General features: G+C 40.3%; 1 protein-coding gene across 15 annotated transcripts in view; it reads left to right on the top strand.

Annotated features, from left to right (window-relative positions):
* Positions 1-18,735, top strand: part of PHLDB1 (pleckstrin homology like domain family B member 1) — a 181,609-nt gene extending 162,874 nt beyond the window's left edge. For 11 of the 15 annotated variants that reach the window (XM_073656591.1, XM_073656589.1, XM_073656592.1 and 8 more), the window contains 4 exons: positions 5,960-6,045; positions 6,134-6,163; positions 16,978-17,016; positions 17,218-18,735. In XM_073656591.1, the coding sequence (XP_073512692.1) occupies positions 5,960-6,045; positions 6,134-6,163; positions 16,978-17,016; positions 17,218-17,358 (296 nt within the window). In that variant the 3' untranslated portion in view covers positions 17,359-18,735. The remainder of the gene's footprint in view (positions 1-5,959; positions 6,046-6,133; positions 6,164-16,977; positions 17,017-17,217) is intronic. The other 4 variants (XM_073656587.1, XM_073656590.1, XM_073656598.1 and 1 more) reach the window with 2 other exon arrangements.
* Positions 18,736-19,315: the final 580 nt, after the last annotated feature.

Below are 19,315 nucleotides of genomic sequence, written 5' to 3'. Positions count from 1 at the left end.
CCGCCTCCGGCTACCGCTCATTATGCAAATGAGCAGCGGCCGTTTTTTTTTCTTTCTCACAAGCGGGCTTTCCCCATAGAGATTAGGTCTATGGGGAAAGCCTGCATGCGGACTCGCAGGAGAAATAGACATGCTGCGGTCTGGAAAGATTTCCGTGGGTGTGCCGCAGACGCATAGTGGGCATGGGATTTGTATAAATCCCATCCACTATGCTGTAACATCTGGCCGCTGCAGATTGCACGCAGCGCAATTGCTCTGCATCCAGTCCGCAGTGAACACTGATCGTGTGCACATACCCTAAAAGTCATGTTCGGTACTGACCAGCTGCAGGAGTTCAGCTGCTTTCCTGGATTATAGGGCACAGAATTAGGTCCCCTGGTTTGTTTTCCTACAGATAATTTTTAGCACCCTTCCAGGTGCTGTATTAAACGACTCAGGTGTCTGTCCGGATTGTATGCTCGTCGCTTATTTACGATGTCCGTCAAACAACTGCTGTCCTGGCACACAAAGAGGGGCATGAGTGGCAGTCTGGAATCAGGGCATTTCTGCTGGTAGATCGAGTCTCCATGCTGACTTCCACCATTAGGGTTCGCTCACACAAACGTATAAATCAGACGGGTGCAATCCAATAAAAAAGGGATTGCGCTCAGACCAATGTTATTTAATGAGGCAGTGCAGATCTGCATATTTTTTCTCATTTGTATTCGGTACGAGAGAAAAAAATTGCAGCATGCTATGATTTCACTCCGAAATCAGATGGATGCAAAAAAAAAAAGAATTAGACGCCATACAGTATAACATCCGATATTTACGGATACATTGCAATTTTGTTAAATGAAACTGTATATGGTCCTGTAACAGATTAATAGCTGCTGAGTAAAAACACTGAGTGGATACGGAATTGTCCCACTTTTCTGGATGAAAATCGGATCTTTTTTTTCTTTATACGTTCGCGTGACCTTAGCCTTAGACTGTGCCTCAGACCCTCTCAACATAGAGAAGCCATTTCTCTGTTAGTTTATTCTAAACCACTGATTAACCCGATTCCAACAATGTAGATGATAAATGTTACAGTCGTTAGTAATATGTATTTTATGTGGGCAGAATGGATACTGAATGTATGCAAGCTGAAAAAAGTCACGAACACAACCTTATCCACATACAGTTTTAGAGCATATAGAGATTATTTAGGAGGTCCACTTCATGGGACCACAATCCCTTTCTATGAGTCAGAACCGAGCTGCTAACAAAGGCTCATGCAGACTCTATCCATCTATGTACTATACAATCGACCCTTGGTGGCATGTGTGAAATATCTTTCTAAGTGCAATATTGTTGAAGTGCATTGCAGTTTAACATGGCAGTTGGACAGGGCAGGAGACAGGTAAGCTATGCAAGATATTCAAACAAACATACTTCTTATTTAGTTGTACAACAACATTTATTTTTCATATCTCTTTGCTTTATCTATGTCCTAGCAGCTGCTTTGTCACACCTCTACTGCCCTTTTCCAAATTCTGTGCATTCTCCCCACATCAGTCCCTCTCTTCTCTCCTCTCCCATGTGCAGCTCTCAGGCTCTGCTGACACTACTCAAACACTCCAAACCATCCACTACCACCATACAGGGCAAAAAATGCACACATGAATCATTGAAACACCTGCTCTTTCTTTTTTTATTTCTCCAAGTCACTGACAACATCTCCCCTTACTCTTGCCCCCCTTCCACTAGTATATATAACTCTCTTTCTGCTGCACATAGAAATCCTGCTAATCTTATCAACATTTAATGCATGTCTTCTCCTGTCTCTTTTAGTTGTGCCCTCTGGAACTCAAGGTCAGTGTGTAACAAACTCTCCTACATCCACGACTTCTTCCTTTCTAATTCCCTTAACTCTCTTGCTCTCACTGAAGTCTGGATCCAGCAGTCGGACACCACCACCGGTGCTACTCTCTTGTAAGATGGGCTACAATTTTCACATACCACCATACCTGAGAGCAGACGAGGTGAGGTGTTGATCTACTCCTTTCATCACAATATGCTTTCCAGGTTTTCTCCCCCAGTACCCACGCTTATGCTTCCTGCTTTTGACGCCAACACCGTTAGACTCTTCAAACCCTTCTCCCTGCTAGTGACGGTTGTGCATCGTCCTTCAGGCAAAACCAACCAGTTCCTGGATCATTTTGCCACCTGGCTTCCACACTTCTGTCCTGTGACATTCCCACTCTCATCATGAATGACTTTAACATCCCCATTGATGATTCACTCTCGCCATCTGCCCCTCATCTTCTCTCTCTAAACTCCTTCTTCAGCCTTTCACAGTTTACTAACTTTCCAACTTTCTTACACATAAAGATGGGAATACTCTGGACTTAGTTTTCTCCTGGGTCTGCTTAGTGCATGACTTTACTAACTCCCCTCTCCTGCTCTCAGACCACAAAATTCTTTCCTCGTTTGTCAAGAACTGTCTCCGTACCTAGGACACCCCCTCTTACCACACATACAGAAATCTATGTGCTATCAGTATCCATCAGTTTATGAGCACTCTGCAGTCCTCTTTAGCTCTGATTTCCTCCCTCTCCTGTTCAGATTCAGCATTGTCACATTATAATAATACATTGTAGAGTGCTCTGGGTGAAGTAGCACCTGCTACACACAGAACGACCCGGCACAAATGGCAGCATCCCTGGCATATGCTGCAAACACATTTTCTCCAGCGTTGCTCAAGGAGTGTCGAGTGTCAATGGAGAAAATCACTTTGAGTAGAAGACTAGTTCCACTATAAGTTCAAGCTCAAATTTTATAACTCTGCTCTCCAACTGGCCAAACAAGTCTACTTCACCACCCTCATCACATCACAATCCGAAACAATTCTTTGAAACTTCCAACTCACTCCTGAGTGCTAAGATACTGGCCCCTGTCATAAACCTCGGTGCTGATGATCTGTCTACTTATTTCCCAGAAGAAATCAACCATATCTGTCAGGACATTTTTGCACAATCCACTCAGAGCCTGAATCCCCTTCCCTTCCACACCTTAAGCTCACTTTCTACCTTTGAACCTGTTACGGAAGAAGGTACCAGGTTCCTTGCTTCTCTCCCTACAACCTGCACCAGTGACCCTATTCCCTCACATTTCCTTCAGAGCCTCTCCCCCTCTGTCACTGCCCACCTAACTAAAATATTTACACTCTCTCTTTGTCCTGTGTATTTCCCTCTTCATTCAAGCATGCTGTCATAACCCCTTATACTATAAAAAATATCACTCGACCAGAATTGCGCTGCTAACTACAGACCTGTCTTTAATCTTCCCTTTATCTCTAAACTCCTGGAACAATTTGTCCACTCTCCTCTAATCCGCTATCTCTCAGATAACTTTCTTCTTAACCCTTTACAATCCAGTTTCCTCTTTTTACACTTTACTGAAACTGCCCTTACTAAAGTCTCTAACGATCTACTAACAGCTAAATGTAATTGTACTAGTCCCTGCTGATTCTCCTTGATCAGCTCCTCCTCACTATGCTCTGTTCTTAGGCCTCAAAGAAACTGCTCTGTCTTGGTTTTCCTCCTACCTATCTGACCGCTCCTTTACTGTATCTTTTGCTGGCTCCTCTTCCCCTTACTGTCTGTGTTCCTCAGGGCTCAGTCTTAGGCCTCCTCCTCTTATCTGTATATACCGCATCTATTCCTCTATTGGACAAACCATCAACCAATTTGGTTTGCCTTGGGTGGTTCAACCATAACTCAAAAGCAGCACGCTCGCTGTCTTGGTATCATATTTGACACAGAACTTTCCTTCATTCCCTATATCTAATCGCTCACTCACTCATGTTACCTGCATGTGTAAAGCATTTCCAGAATTCAACCTTTTCTCCCCTTTGAAGCTTAAGAAACTCTTGCTGGTGCTCTTATTGATTCTCGTCTGGACACTGCAACTCTCTACTGATCGGTCTCCCTCTAACCAAACTTTCTCCTCTCCAATCTGTGTTTAATGCGGCAGACAGGGTCGTATTTCTGTCCACCCACTACACCGATTCCTCCACCCTGTGCCAGTCTTTACACTGGTTGCCCATTCACTACAGAATTCAATACAAACTTATCTCTCTCACCCACGAAGCTCTCTACAGTTCTGCACCACCCTACATCTCCTCCCTCATCTCTGTCTATAACCCTTACCATGCCCTGCAACTGATCTAGGACTAACGTCATCCATAATTCAAATCTCGCACCTCCATCTCCAAGACTTCTCTCGTGCTGTGCCAGTTTTCTGGAATGCACTATCCCGGACAATACGACTAATACCTAGCCCCCCAAATTTTTAAGCGTGCTTTAAAAACACATCTCTTTAGACAGACCTATCACCTCACTTCACAAATCTAACTCTTCCCTGTTTCCTCCTTCTAAATTTTCCCATTTTTGAAAGTATCACAGCCTGTAAACGCTTTTTATAGCCAGTCAAGAGTCTTTCATTTCTTGCTTGTGGAATTTTCGTCCATTCTTTCTTGGAAAATTCTTCCAGTTCTGTGAGATTCCTGGGTTGTCTTGCATGCACTTCTATTTTGAGGTCTAGTCACAGATTTTCAATGATGTTCAGATCAGGGGACTGTGAGGGTCATTGTAAAACCTTCAGCTTGTGCCTTTTGAGGTAGTCTATTATAAATGTAGACATGTGTTTAGCATCATTGCTCATTTGTAGAAGCCATTCTCTTTTCAACTTCAGCTCTTTTACAGATGGTGTTATATTTGCATCAAGAATTGGTTGAAATTTAATTGAATCCATTGTTCCCTCTACCCGTGAAATGCTCCCCGTGCCATTGGCTGCAACACAATTCCAAAGCATGATTGATCCACCCCCATTGCTTAATGATTGGCAAGATATCCTTTTCCTGAAATTCTGTGCCTTTTTTTCTCCACACATACATTTGCTCATTGTGACCAAAGAGTTCTATTTTGACCTCATCTTTCCACAGGACTTGTTTCCAAAATGCATCAGGCTTGTTTAGGTGTTCTTTTACACTTCTGATGCTGAATTTTATGATGAGGACGCAGGAGAGATTTTCTTCTGATGACTCTTCCATGAAGGCCATATTTGTGCAGGTGTCTCTGAACAGTAGAACAATGTACCACAACTCCAGAGTCTGCTAAATCTTTCTGAAGGTCTTTTGCAATCAAGCAGGGCTTCTGATTTGCCTTTCTAGCAATCTTACTAGAAACTCTCACTGACATTTTGATTGGTCTTCCAGACCTTATCTTGACCTCTACTGTTCCTGTTAACTGCCATTTTTTAATTACAATTTGAACTGAGGAAAGGGAAACTTGAAAATGCTTTGTTCTTATAGCCTTCTCCTGCTTTGTGGGCCTCCACCGTATTCATTTTCAGAGTGCTAGGCAGCTGCTTAGAAGGACCCATGGCTGCTGTTTTTTGGCACAAGGTTAGAGGAGGCTGGGTTTTTATAAAGCTGGGTAATTTGCATCACCTGGCCTTTCCTAACAATGATAGTGAACAAGCCATAACCCTAACAGGCAAATTAAGGTCTGAAACCTTGGTCAAAGTTATCTGAGTACATAATCTCCAAGAATGCCCACATTTTTGCATCGGCCCATTTTCCTTTTTGTAATTTTTAAAATGTAAAAAATTACAATATATGTATTTTTTTTTTTGCCTAAAATAAAAAAGGAAATTTGTCATCTTTAACTTTAGGTCTTTTAGAGATCATTTCATCTTCAACTTGCTTAACTGTTCACAATAACAGTAATTTTAACCAGGGGTGCCCAAACTTTTACATGCCACTGTAGCTGCAACCGCCACCGGGCAGCTGTCATTTAAAGAAGTAAACACTCAACAATAAATATGAAGAAATCTCAATCTAATGTATAGATCATTGCTTTGGTGTTTCTTCCATTTGCTTTGACAGCTCACTCTTTATTTTTTTCTCATCTAACTATTACTTTCCTTGCAGACAAACATGAAGCAAAGCTGAAAGGAGTCATCTACTTCCAGGCTATAGAAGAAGTTTATTATGACCATCTCAGGAGTGCAGCCAAGGTAATGGGGACTGTTCACACTCCGCCATGTTCTCCATTCCTTTGGGGATGAATGTAGGATATAAGTAACGTCTTCTCTATCCCTACAGAAAAGAATTTTTAACCTCAGTCTGGCCTCTGTACGTATACTGCATCCCAAGCCATTCCTATACATGTCCACCTCCCTCACTGTGCTCCGATAATCCCAATGACAAGTGCACCCTAGAAATAACCCTGATCAGGACTTCTGTCTGTGATGATTCTTTATGAGCACCTCGCCTTCAGTTTATAATATTAACCGCATGTTACTTGTTCTAATCACTTCCAGACACGTGTATGTGAGCTGCAGGCTTGTCCGTACGTGTTGCTGATGCTTGCTGCACACACTATATATTTCTTTGGCACCAGCGATGCATGGATCTCCGATATTATATACATGCTGGTCTGACCCACAACTCACAGGAGATGAACAAGAATGAATCCCACTTACTGACCATGGTCATCTTTGTCTTTTAATGTTACATTTCATGGTCTCTGCAGGCATTTCAGCTACAAACCCCAGGGCTTTTTTTTTCGTGCCCAATAAGCATTTTTTATGCTATAGGGGAAATTTTCGGGGAACTATAATGAAATAACAGGAAAATAATATATCTGGAGCACTTACTGTATTCGCCAAGATCCCCCAGATGGAATTTCCCCAAATAGGACAAATCATAAATATATATTAAACAATGCAGACAATAACTCTGCCTTAACCTGGTGCCATACGGAAAAAATAATGCATAAAACATATCTGTTAACAGCACATGCATAGAAACATTTGATAGCCTTTGCCCATTATAGCTAAAAATATTATGGTCGTGAAGGGGCTATGCTACATTTTACTGACTAGCTCCGTTATAACTTCTTTCTTAGTAATTTTTTACTTCATATGATATGGAAATTGGCTTTCATCCAGAGGGACTGAAGATGTCTCCAGTGTCATCTGGAGATTATTATCTAACCATTTAATAAGTCTTGGTGCATGACTAAGGACATAACCAAACCAGAGTCATCTCCAAAAGAATGTTCTAGCAGTTTTCAGCCAGCAGTTCTAGGCCTGTGCCCCTCTTCTGTGCTGATCAGGGGACTAGATTGTGCAGGGCCTTGTTAGAGGCCTTTAATGTGTGTCTAGGGGGTTAATGTGTCCCTTTGTTCCAAAGAATGCTTGTTTTCTGATAGTTGTGCAGTGTAAACAGGATTACAATCACAAGATGAATGAGCAAAAAGCTTGTTCATCAGGTGAAATGATTTTTAAGCTGACTTTTAAAAATTATTGTCAGGTGGTCTAATCCTCGTCCCTATGTGCAAGGCTTTATTTCTTCTGGAGGAAAACTAATTTGCTTATCTTTTTTTCCAAGGGCGCATTGTTTAGTCTATAAGATAACCCCTTTAATGTAATAACAGTCACATTTATGTCTCAAGTAGATAACATTGGCACAAAACTTGGGTGCTTTTCAGCCAACAGAATGTTTAACACTTTTCCTTCAGTGTAGCTGTATGAAATCTTGTATTTCACAGTGTGAGCTGTAATTTTTATACCAACCATATTAATTACATACAGTTAGGTCCAAAAATATGTGGACAGTGACCGAATCTCTGTGATTTCAGCTCTGCAGGCCACTATTTTTTTATTCAAAATGAAACAACTGAGATGTAATTGAAGTGTAGACTTTCAGGTTTAATTTAAGGGGTTGAACAAAAATATCCTGTGAAACGTTTCGGAATTGCAGCCATTTTTCTACAAATCCTCCTCATTTCAGGGGCTAAAAGTAATTGGACAAATTGACTTTACCATAAATAAAATGTTAATTTTTACTACTTCGTTGAAAATCCTTTGCAGGCAATGACTGCCTGAAGTCTGGGAGCCATGGACGTCACCAAACGCTGGGTTTCCTCCTTTGTGATGCTTTGCCGCCTTTACTGCAGCTGACTTCAGTTGTTGCTTGTTTGTGGGACTTTCTGCCTTAGGTTTTGTCTTAAGCCTGTGAAATGCTGCTCGATGGGATTGAGATCTTGTGATTGACTTGGCCATTGCAGAATATTCCACTTCTTTGCCTTAAACTCCTGACTTGCTTTCGCAGTATGTTTTGGGTTAATGTCCATCTGTCCTGTGAAGCGCCGTCCAATCAACCTTGCTGCATTTGGTTGAATCTGAGCAGAAAGTATCACCCCGTACACTTCAGAATTCATCCGGCTGCTTCTGTCTTCAATCACATCATCAATAAACACTAGTGACCCAGTGCCATTGGAGCCATGCATGCCCGCGCCATCACATCGCCTACGCCATGTTTTACAGAGCATGTGCTGTGCTTTGGATCATGAGCCGTTCCAAGCCTTCTCCATACTTTCTTCTTCCCATCATTTTGGTACAGGTTGATCTTCATTTCATCTGTCCAAAGATGCTTTTCCAGAACTGGGAGGCTTCTTTTAGATGTTTTTGGCAAAGTCTAATCTGGTCTTTCTATTTTTAAGGCTAATGGTTTGCACCTTGTGGTGAACCCTCTGTATTTGCTCTCATGAAGTCTCCTCTTTATGGTAGACTTATATACTGAAACACCTACTTCCTGGAGAGTGTTCTTCACTTGGGTGGATGTTGTGAAGGTTTTTTTCTACACCATGGGAAGTATTCTGCGATCATCCACTACTGTTGTGTTCTGTGGATGTCCAGGCTTTTTTGAGTTCCCAACATCACCAGTGAGCTCTTTTTTTTCTTTTTTTTTTGTAGAAGGTACCAAACTGTAGATTTGGCCACTCCTAACATTTCTGCTATAGCTCTCTGATGGATTTCTTTTTTTTTTCAGTCTAATGATGGCCATTTTTCTCTTCCATTTAGAACTCCTTTGACCTCATTTTGTGGGTTCAAAGCAACAGCTTCCAAATTCCAGTGCCACACCTGAAATCAGCTCCAGACCTTTTAGCTGCTTAATTGATGATGGATGAATGAGGGAAAAGCCCATTTAGGCCATTTAAAGAGCTTTTGAGATAGTTGTCTAATTACTTTTGGTTCCATTAAAAAGAGGCAGCTACATATTAAAGAGCTGTTATTCCTAAACCCTTGCTCCAATTAGAATGTGGATACGCTGTAATTAAAGCTGAGAGTCTGCACTTTAACCCCATATGGATTGTACAACCCCTGGCAAAAATTATGGAATCACCGGGCTCGGAGGATGTTCATTCAGTTGTTTAATGTTGTTGAAAAAAAGCAGATCACAGACATGGCACAAAACTAAAGTCATTTCAAATGGCAACTTTATGGCTTTAAGAAACACTAAAAGAAATCAAGAAAAAAAATGTGGTACTTAGTAAGGGTAATTTTTTTTCAGACCAAGCAGAGGGAAAAAATTGTGGAATCACTCAATTCTGAGGAAAAAATTATGGAATCACTCAATTCTGAGGAAAAAATTATGGAATCCTGAAAAACAAACACACACAAGAACACTCCAGTACATCACTAGTATTTTGTTGCACCACCTCTGGCTTTAATAACAGCTTGCAGTCTCTGAGGCGTGGAATTAATGAGTGACAAACAGTACTCTTCATCAATCTGGCTCCAAGTTTCTCTGATTGCTGTTGCCAGATCAGCTTTGCAGGTTGGAACCTTGTCATGGACCATTTTCTTCAACTTCCACCAAAGATTTTCAATTGGATTGAGATCCGGACTATTTGCAGGCCATGACATTGACCTTATGTGTCTTCTTTCAAGGAATGTTTTCACAGTTTTTGCTCTATGGCAGGATGCATAATCATCTTGAAAAATGATGTCATCATCCCCAAACATCCTTTCAATTGATGGGATAAGAAAACTGTCCAAAATATCAATGTAAACTTGGGCATTTATTGAAGATGTAATGACAGCCATCTCCCCAGTGCCTTTACCTGACATGCAGCCCCATATCATCAATGACTGTGGAAATTTGCATGTTCTCTTCATGCAGTCATCTTTATAAATCTCATTGGAACGGCACCAAGCAAAAGTTCCAGCATCATCACCTTGCCCAATGCAGATTTGCGATTCATCACTGAATACGACTTTCATCTAGTCATCCACAGTCTACGATTGCTTTTCCTTAGCCCATTGTAACCTTGTTTTTTTCTGTTTAGGTGTTAATGATGGCTTTTGTTTAGCTTTTCTGTATGTAAATCCCATTTCCTTTAGGCGGTTTCTTACAGTTCGGTCACAGACATTGACTCCAGTTTCCTCCGATTCTTTCCTCATATTTGTTTTGTTTTGCATTTCCTGTTTTGGAGACATATTGCTTTAAGTTTCCGGTCTTGACGCTTTGATGTCTTCCTTGGTCTACCAGTATGTTTGCCTTTAACAACCTTCCCATGTTGTTTGTATTTGGTCCAGATTTTAGACACAGCTGACTGTGAACAACCAGCATCTTTTGCAACATTGCGTGATGATTTACCTTCTTTTAAGAGTTTGATAATTCTCTCCTTTGTTTCAATTGAGATCTCTCGTGTTGGAGCCATGATTCATGTCAGTCCACTTGGTGCAAGAGCTCTCCAAGGTGTGATCACTCCCTTTTAGATGCAGACTAATGAGCAGATCTAATTTGATGCAGGTGTTAGTTTTGGAAATGAAAATTTACAGGGTGATTTCATACATTTTCCTCAGAATTGAGTGATTCCATAATTTTTTCCCTCTGCTTGGTCTGAAAAAAATTACCCTTACTGAGTACCACATTTTTTATCTTGATTTCTTTTAGTGTTTCTTAAAGCCATAAAGTTGCCATTTGAAATTACTTTAGTTTTGTGCCATGTCTGTGATCTGCTTTTTTTCAACAACATTAAACAACTGAATGAACATCCTCTGAGCCCGGTGATTCCATAATTTTTGCCAGGGGTTGTATAACTGTATCTTGAATATGTTTTGGCAAACAGCTAAAATGACAAAACTTGTGTCACTGTCCAAATGTTTCTGGACCTAAGGGTATGTGCACACCGTCAGGATGGTAGCTATTTGAACGCAACATATTTGATGCTGTGTTCAAAGCGCTGCATGCAGGTGAAGCCGCATATGTTCATTGAACACATGCGGCTTCACTGCATCCTATCCATTGCACTGGTAGAATTTCTCTTGTGGAGACTAGTGTCTCCGCAAGAGAAATTGACATTCTGCGGTCTGGAACGACGCGCCGCATGTCCGTCTCCGCGGGTAAGCCGCAGGAGCAAGGGAACACATAGAGGGCATGGGATTTGTACAAATCCCATCCACTATGCTGTAACATCTAGCCGCAGCGGATTGCACGCAGCGCAAGTGTGCTGCGTCCAATCGGCAGCGTTTACTGATCGTCTGCACATACCCTAACTGTATAATGTTCTGAGTGTGTTATGCTAATATGTAAACTTTTACTTCATGATCATGACAATGTCAAATCTAGTTTTTGATATGCATATGTCTCTAGTATAAACACAAATATAGATCTCAAACATATATGTATGTGTATATGTACTGTAACTTTGATCAATAAACACACTTATTTTTATAAAAAAAATATATTGCAGCATTACAAAACCCATAATATTTTTATTCTGCAGTAAGCCTCACCTCATGGGGGCTCGTTTTTTTGTAGGATTAAGTAATTTGTTCCATTTTGGGGCACATAGGACTTTTTATCACTTCTTATTACTGCTTTTGATGAGAGTTGAGTTCCATATGCACAGAGATATTGCTTCTCCGTACATGCCACATCTGATACAGTACGCCACCATTTCATTTAGTTTGTTGTAACAAAATTGGAGGCATGAAGAGGTACAGTAGAGGGACCCTGCCCCAGAAAGGGACCCCTGCTAAAGCTTCATACTAAACACAGCCACAATACAGCCATGTGCACGAGAATAAGTAATGTTATATAAAACAGTCAGCCTTATACACAGTGACCACGGGGCTGTGTGCTAATGATTCCGTACCTACATATAGATGTCAGTTCATGTTGATTCATATTTAACAGTGCAATATTAGACGGTGTAGGAAAGATATTTGCCCTGCGGAATTAGGGTCTGCATCCTTTTCTTGCAGAGAGTAACCGCTCATTCACAGGACGCCTGCACATTGCTGTGTACCAGTGTGAACTTGTCTCTTATCCCTCTGTTCTTATGTCCTGAATCTGGCTGCAGAGAATATATCTGAAGGGCAGGTAGATATTATGAAAGTCCTTGTACAGTTGAAACCAGACGTTTACATACACTACATAAAAAGACACATATGCATGTTTTCTCAATATCTGACATGAAATCAGAATATACCTTTCCTGTTTTAGGTCAATTAAGATTACCATCATTTTTAATATTTGCCAAATGCCAGAATAATGAGAGAGAGAGAGTGTTTTAAGGCATTTTTATTACTTTAAAGATGTAGCAAGCAAAATACAAATATATGAGAGATGCCCGATATCCTGTCAATAGTCTCAGTAAAATATTTGTAAGCAGCAATAATTGAGATTTCTTAAAACGTAACTTTTACTAATAGACTGTTTAAAACTGATCACCAACAATAACAAGACATAAAGTGTCCTGAACTAATATTTAAAATACAACAGTAGTGAACACAAAAATATTAGTGGTTACCAGTGTCCCCACTCGTCTGCTACCTCACTTCTTCTGAAATTGGCATTCCTAGCACAGATGTCTGAGGTTTGGTATACAGTCCATCCTATCTGAAAACGACAAGGATGGGTGAGACTGTTCCATTTTTTCTATATATGATATAATTGGGAATTGGATGTTTCGTCCCCAGCATTTGGCCCCCAGGATGTTTGCCCCCGCACATCTCACCCCCTCACATATCGCTCCCAGTTCGCCCCCGTCCGGGGGCTAATCTTCCTGGGGGCGAAATGATAGGGGCGAAATGTGCAGGGGCGAACTGCTGGGGGCCAAACTTCCTATAACCAATATAATTATTGTGATTATTTGCTCTGGCATCTGTTTATGAACTTCCAGGTAACCACTGGGCTCTAAAGTATGGGCCAATGCTAAAGATGTATACATGAATAATTAATCATCTGAATATATCCCGGCAAGACTGGTGCTGTGATAATTAAGTAGCCTTAATTGTATTTTAGATATTAGTTCAGGACACTTTATATCTTGTTATTGTTAGTGATCACTTCTAAACAGTCTATTAATAAAAGTTACGTTTTAAGAAATCTCAATTATTGCTGCTTACAAACATTTTTATTGCTTACTGCAAAGTCAAAAGTTTACATACATTTCATTAGTATTTGGTATCATTCCCCTTAAACTGAATGACTTGGGTCAAACGTTTGGGATATCCTTCCACAAGCTTCTCACAATAGTTGGTTGGAATTTGGGTCCATTGCTTCTGACAAAACTGGTGTAACTGATACAGGTTTGTAGGTCGCCTTGCTCGCACCTGCCTTTTCAGCTTTGCCCATACATTTTCAATAGGATTGAGACCAGGGCTTTGTGATGGCCACTCCAAAACATTGGCTTTGTTATCCATAAGCCACTTTGTTACCATTTTGACAGTATGCTTTGGGTCATTGTCCATTTGGAAGACCCATTTCCGCCCAAGTTTTAACTTCCTGGCTGATGTCTTGAGATGTTGCTTCAGTATTGCCACATAATCTTCTTTTTCTTATGATGCCATCTATTTTGTGAAGTGCACCAGTCCCTGCTGCAGCAAAACAACTCCACAACATGATGCTGCCACTCCTGTGTTTCACAGTTGGGATGGTGTTCTTAGGCTTCCAAGCTTCTCCCTTTTTCCTCAAAACGTAACGATGGTCATTATGCCCAAAAGTTAAATTTTAGTTTCATCAGACCACAGGACAAGTCTCCTAAAATTAAAGTCTTTGTTCTTGTGTGCATTTACAAACATTAATCTGGATTTTTTATGTTTCTTTTGGAGTAATAGCTTCTTCCTGGCAGATTGGTCTTTCAGCCCATGTTGATACAGTACTCGTTTCACTGTGGATATTGACACAATCTTACCAGCTTCGGCCATCATCTTCACAAGGTCTTTTGCTTTTGTCCCTGGGTTGATATGCACATGTCGGAACAAAGCACTTTTATCTCTGTGACACAGAAACCCGTCTCTTTCCTGAGCTGTATGATGGCTGGACATTCCCATCTTGTTTGTACTTGCGTATAATTGTTTGTACAGATGAATGAGGCACCTTCAGGTATCTTGAAATTGTACCCAAGGATGAGCCAGACTTGTGCAAGTCCACAATTCTCTTCCTGATATATTGGCTGATTTCTTTAGACTTTCCCATGATGCTACACAAAGAAGCAGTGTGTTTTAGGTGTGCATTAAAATACATCCACTGGTGTGTCTCTAATTAACTCAGATGTTGCCAAAAAAACTATCAGAAGCTTCCAAACACATGACATCATCATATGGGCAGTCCAGAATTGTTTAAAGGCATAGCAATCTTAGTATATGGAAACTTTTGACTTTGCAGTAAGTAATAAAAATGCCTTAAAACATTCTCTTTCTCTCTCTCTCATTATTCTGGCATTTATCAAATATTAAAAATTATGGTAATCCTAATTGACCTAAACAGGGAAAGGTTTATTCTGATTTCATGTCAGATATTGAGAAAAACATGCATATGTGTCTTTTTATATAGTGGATGTAAACTTCTGGTTTAAACTGTATGTAAACCTTTCATCTGAAATCTTGCAAACTGAATCTTGCCTTTAATCCTGTATGAAAGTTTATTTGTCACCATGTGAAGGTTCATTTCCTGGTTCCATAGTGGTTGAGTTCAGCAGCAGAGTAAAATACGCTGTTTGCCCAATTGTTTGACATTGCCTCTTGTCTGAATGAACAGTTTTAAGATGCAATGTCGCAGTGTCTTATGTGTGAGTCTGCCCTCATTGATCGTCATTCTACATGTGGCTGTGTTGTTTTGGTGACTATCACAATTGGAGTCATTTATGAACCAGACCCTGATTATATTCTTACCTTTATATTAGGTAAACCTCTAACATTTCATTTATACGGTGCACATTTAGCAGGGGCAATAATGCAAATATGTTTAGATTGTGGTTGGTAGCATTTACTAATAGGTACACAGGTTACTTTGCCAACTTTTTTTCTGATAATTATGGTTTGATATACATAGAAGTCAAGATAATGGTGGAGAAGACCCTGGTGGACCTATCTAGGCTTGCACAAGATCGATCTTCCTACAGATCGTTCATCCATCAAGTCGCCATGGCTCGAGATCGAGCCAAAAGCCACTAAAAAGAAAAAAAATACATAGAAGTCAGTAACTTTAATGTTGTTTTTTTTGTTATTCAGTCCCTGCTCTACGTTGGGTGCTAGGTGTAGTAGATAGTCTGAAAATAAACACCTATAGTTTCCCTCATCCAAACCATTCACCCATACACTGCAACTCTCCCTGTGGGTGGCTGCTGAGTATAGGTGCACAATCAAGAAGACATCAGATTTCCATTATGTAACGGATAAAATGATTATAGTGTAAAAGTGACTAAATGAAATGAGTGTTCAAAGTGAGAAGGGATCCGAGAGGTCTGCTTCTGGTCAAAAGGGTTGTCCCATCACAGGCAACTCCTTTAATATCGGACTTCGCCCATACTAATAAATGGAGTCGTGTTAATCAAGGACAGACTGGTTCTACTTGTTAGCTACCCTTGACTTTGACTCTTAGAGCGGGTGCCTATAACGCTCATATGTTCTAATATACAAAAAAAAGGGAAATATTCCTTATTCCACTGTCCTGTTGGGTTGCCCATACAGATCCTTCCTATGAGTTCAGCAGCTTTTGAAAGATCTACATATTTGGATTGGTTGCAGTGGACTATATGATGTCCCCAATATAATGTCAGAACACAGCATAATGAGCTCCAGATATCAGTGACCGCTAACAGTAGTTCTCATCATGAAGGGCTGCCAATAGAGTTCAGTGGTGTAGACACAAAAAGAGTGGAGCCAGGATTGGATTGTGCGATTGTAGGGTCTGGTAATGTGAGATACCAGAGGTAGGTGTGATTGGCGTTTCCATTGTGAAGCTATCTTCATTATTAGCTTTGAAATGATTTGGGCTCATTTGATGATGTGAAGGATTATTACAGTTACATAGCGAATATGGTTGAAAGAAGACGAAAGACCATCAAGTTCAACAGAGTGATGGGAAATAATAAAGGGAAGGGATATACAGTATGTACAACCATAATGCATGATCCAGTCCACCCCAACAGCGTTTTTCTGACCCTCCTGATTCCAATTGTTGATCCACTGGACCAAACATTCAGAACTTTACACATTTACATAATTATTAATGTTTTCTTCTTAGAAAAAAAACATCTAAAGCCTTTTTTGAAACCATGAGTGGTTCCCACTGTGACCAGCTCCTGATATAGACTATTCCACAGTCTAATAGTACTCATGGCAGAGAAGGCCTGTTTCCTCTGGAGATTGGACCTTTCTTTCTCCAGATCGAGGCGAGACTTATCTTTAGAGGAAGTTTTACAAGAAATATCTTTTGACCATAATTCTTGTATGGACCATTTATGTACTTGTACGAGTTCATCTTGTCCACCATTATTCATCTTGTAGTAGATGCAAACTGCACACATATCTGCATGTAAAGCAGCTTTACAGGTACACGGGGTTGTTGATTTATACATGACACTTGTACATGTGGGCACCAGCAGAGCATGTATGGATTACTGAACACTATACCAGCTAACAACACGCATCATGAATTCTGCATGTACTACTGCATTGGGTGTGAGTAACATGAACACCGTGTGTGACGTGGAATGAGCCCGGGATGCCATATTGGTTTCATTGTGCTCTGTAACTTGCATACAGAGGATGTGTTCCTGCATTCAGGCTCGTGTGTGACTCTATCTATGACGCATTGGCTCCATATCATTTCTGTGCACTGAACTCCTCTCTTGTCCTCTGTAGCAGATATCCGATTTTCTCTCTGTACCCCTGTTGAAGGAGGTGGGTGCGAGTGTGTTCACCGTGTTCTTTGTAGCTTACTGATTCACATTTACAGCTGGATTCTTCTGCAGAACTTTAATTACTGACCTTTTATTTCTATTATTACTATTTTTACTATTAACAGAATTTGTTTTATCAAGAAATAAAATTACAGTTTAACACCATAAAATGTAATACTTGTCATTTTTGTTTTTCTTTCAGAGTCCAAACCCGGCTTTAACCTTTTGTGTCAAAACTCATGATCGCCTGTATTATATGGTGGCTCCTTCACCAGAGGCCATGCGGATTTGGATGGATGTCATTGTGACGGGAGCAGAGGGATACACACAGTTCATGAACTAATTCAGAGGACAGCTACAGCACTCATTACTGTTACGCTTCTCAGGAACCACAATGGAATTGAGAAAACAAAGTATGCCATGTATTGTATTATTAAATGGACTATATATAATAAAACTGATTACTTTTTATTGGTTTGTACATTCTTAAAGTAAGGTATTATTATTATCCATATTGTCATAGATTAGGTTGTTTCGTCTCACACAGCTTGTCTGGAGAATTGTGTGCAGGTGCGGAGATATATATGTATCTCACAAGTGGAAATCTGTTGAGCAAATTCCACAAGGGGATACAAGATTGTCTTTCAGACATGGAACGTTGCAGAGACTTGAGCACAATGTATGTGTTACTATTGTATGTGACGATCCCGGATGTGTTGGTTTTCTGAAAATGAAGTGTTTTTCTTGTGAACTCCATCTCAATGTGGAGTAAAGTGGAAGCTAGAAATGTATCCCATGTAATATGTAAATGGAAAACTGTTCCTGATCACTTGTATGTGCTAGAATGTGCCAAGGACAGAACGGATGGGCATCCTTCTGTAGAAGTTAAAGACCCTCGTGGATGTGCCTCTCCGCTGTAAACGGGCAATAAAACAAGCTCTCGTATTGGCTCTGTGGGCTGTCTGTCTCTACATACTTTGCCATTCTACATATTTCAGCTTTTGCCATTTGTTATCATGAATCTAAGAGCAGAGCACAAATATGATCATGTGCCTTCAAGGTAGCAATGGGAAAAGCTTCCACCAGGACATGATGGTACCAGTGACATTCTATATTTCCATATAAGTGCAGCTGTAGACTGTGTGGTTACTTTTCAGACAATTTTATTCATGGATGAATAGTTTGTTTTTTAGGCTTGTACCAATTTAAAGATCTGAATGGGGGTAAAATGCCATTTTATATCTGTATATTTTTAATATCTAATTATTTTTTATTCTGAATTCCTGTGTTACAGTAATACAGTCTCTTATATGACAAGCAGACCATGTGGATGACTCATGGCGGCAACAGATGCATATATAAATATATATATTATATTATTACCAAGGACACCTTTTGTTGTGTTAATTCTTTATACCACTTGTGCCTTTATCTTGTATTCAGTTAAACAGAAACCTTTCAATGTACTTTGCATATGGAGCATCCAATTCACTAGTCACCTGAAAGGGAATCAGTGGTTAGGTTTTTCTGCCCTATCTGAGGATAACCTAAAGTCGTGACAGACACCCTGATCCCAGCCCTGGATAACTTTGCAATATTCAGTGGGTAATATTAAATCACTGATTATTTCCTGCTGCACTAGTCCTGACCTCCCCATTAGGGCTCATTCACATGTCTGATTTTTTTTTCACACACTAGAAAAATAAACAAATTAGTCTGATCAGAGTTTGGTCCTGGTGTCATCTGTTTTTATTGTACATGAAGAAAAAAAAAATTTTTCCACCTTCTATGTTCTGTCAGTCCATGAAAATAATTGGTCTGTACTCCGATGTCATCTGAGTGCATTCCTATTTTTTTTTCATGGACCCATTGACTTTCATTGACAATGTTGATCCGACCCTCAGATCAAAATCGGACATGTCAGTGCAATTTTCCGCTGAGAATCACAGACATGTCAATTACAGCACACGTACCTTTGATAGTTTATGCAATCTGTGAAAAACACAAATGGCTCTCGCACGTGAAAAACGGACATGTGAAAGAGCCCCTTGGGTGTGTGCACTGTGAAATCCTCGATATCTATGAGTTGCATCTCCTTCTCATCACTGATTGACAGTTTTCCCTGTGCAAAGTATGGGAAGAAAGCTGTCAATCAGCAGTGGGAGGGTGGGGTGTCACACATTGCTCAGCCCCCTCTACAGTAAACAACTGGATTTTGTAAAAAGTGTTACTGCTTTCTGCCACCCTCAGATAAGGCAGCATTACCTGAAGGATTTATTTATCGTTCAAGGCAATATCGC

The sequence above is a fragment of the Phyllobates terribilis genome, unplaced genomic scaffold (assembly GCF_046119375.1).
Source record: "Phyllobates terribilis strain yellow unplaced genomic scaffold, ASM4611937v1 Scaffold_12__6_contigs__length_324123572, whole genome shotgun sequence".
Lineage (NCBI taxonomy): Eukaryota > Metazoa > Chordata > Amphibia > Anura > Dendrobatidae > Phyllobates > Phyllobates terribilis.
The sequence above is the reverse complement of the archived record's forward strand: the minus strand, read 5'-3'. Positions and strand labels throughout refer to the sequence as shown.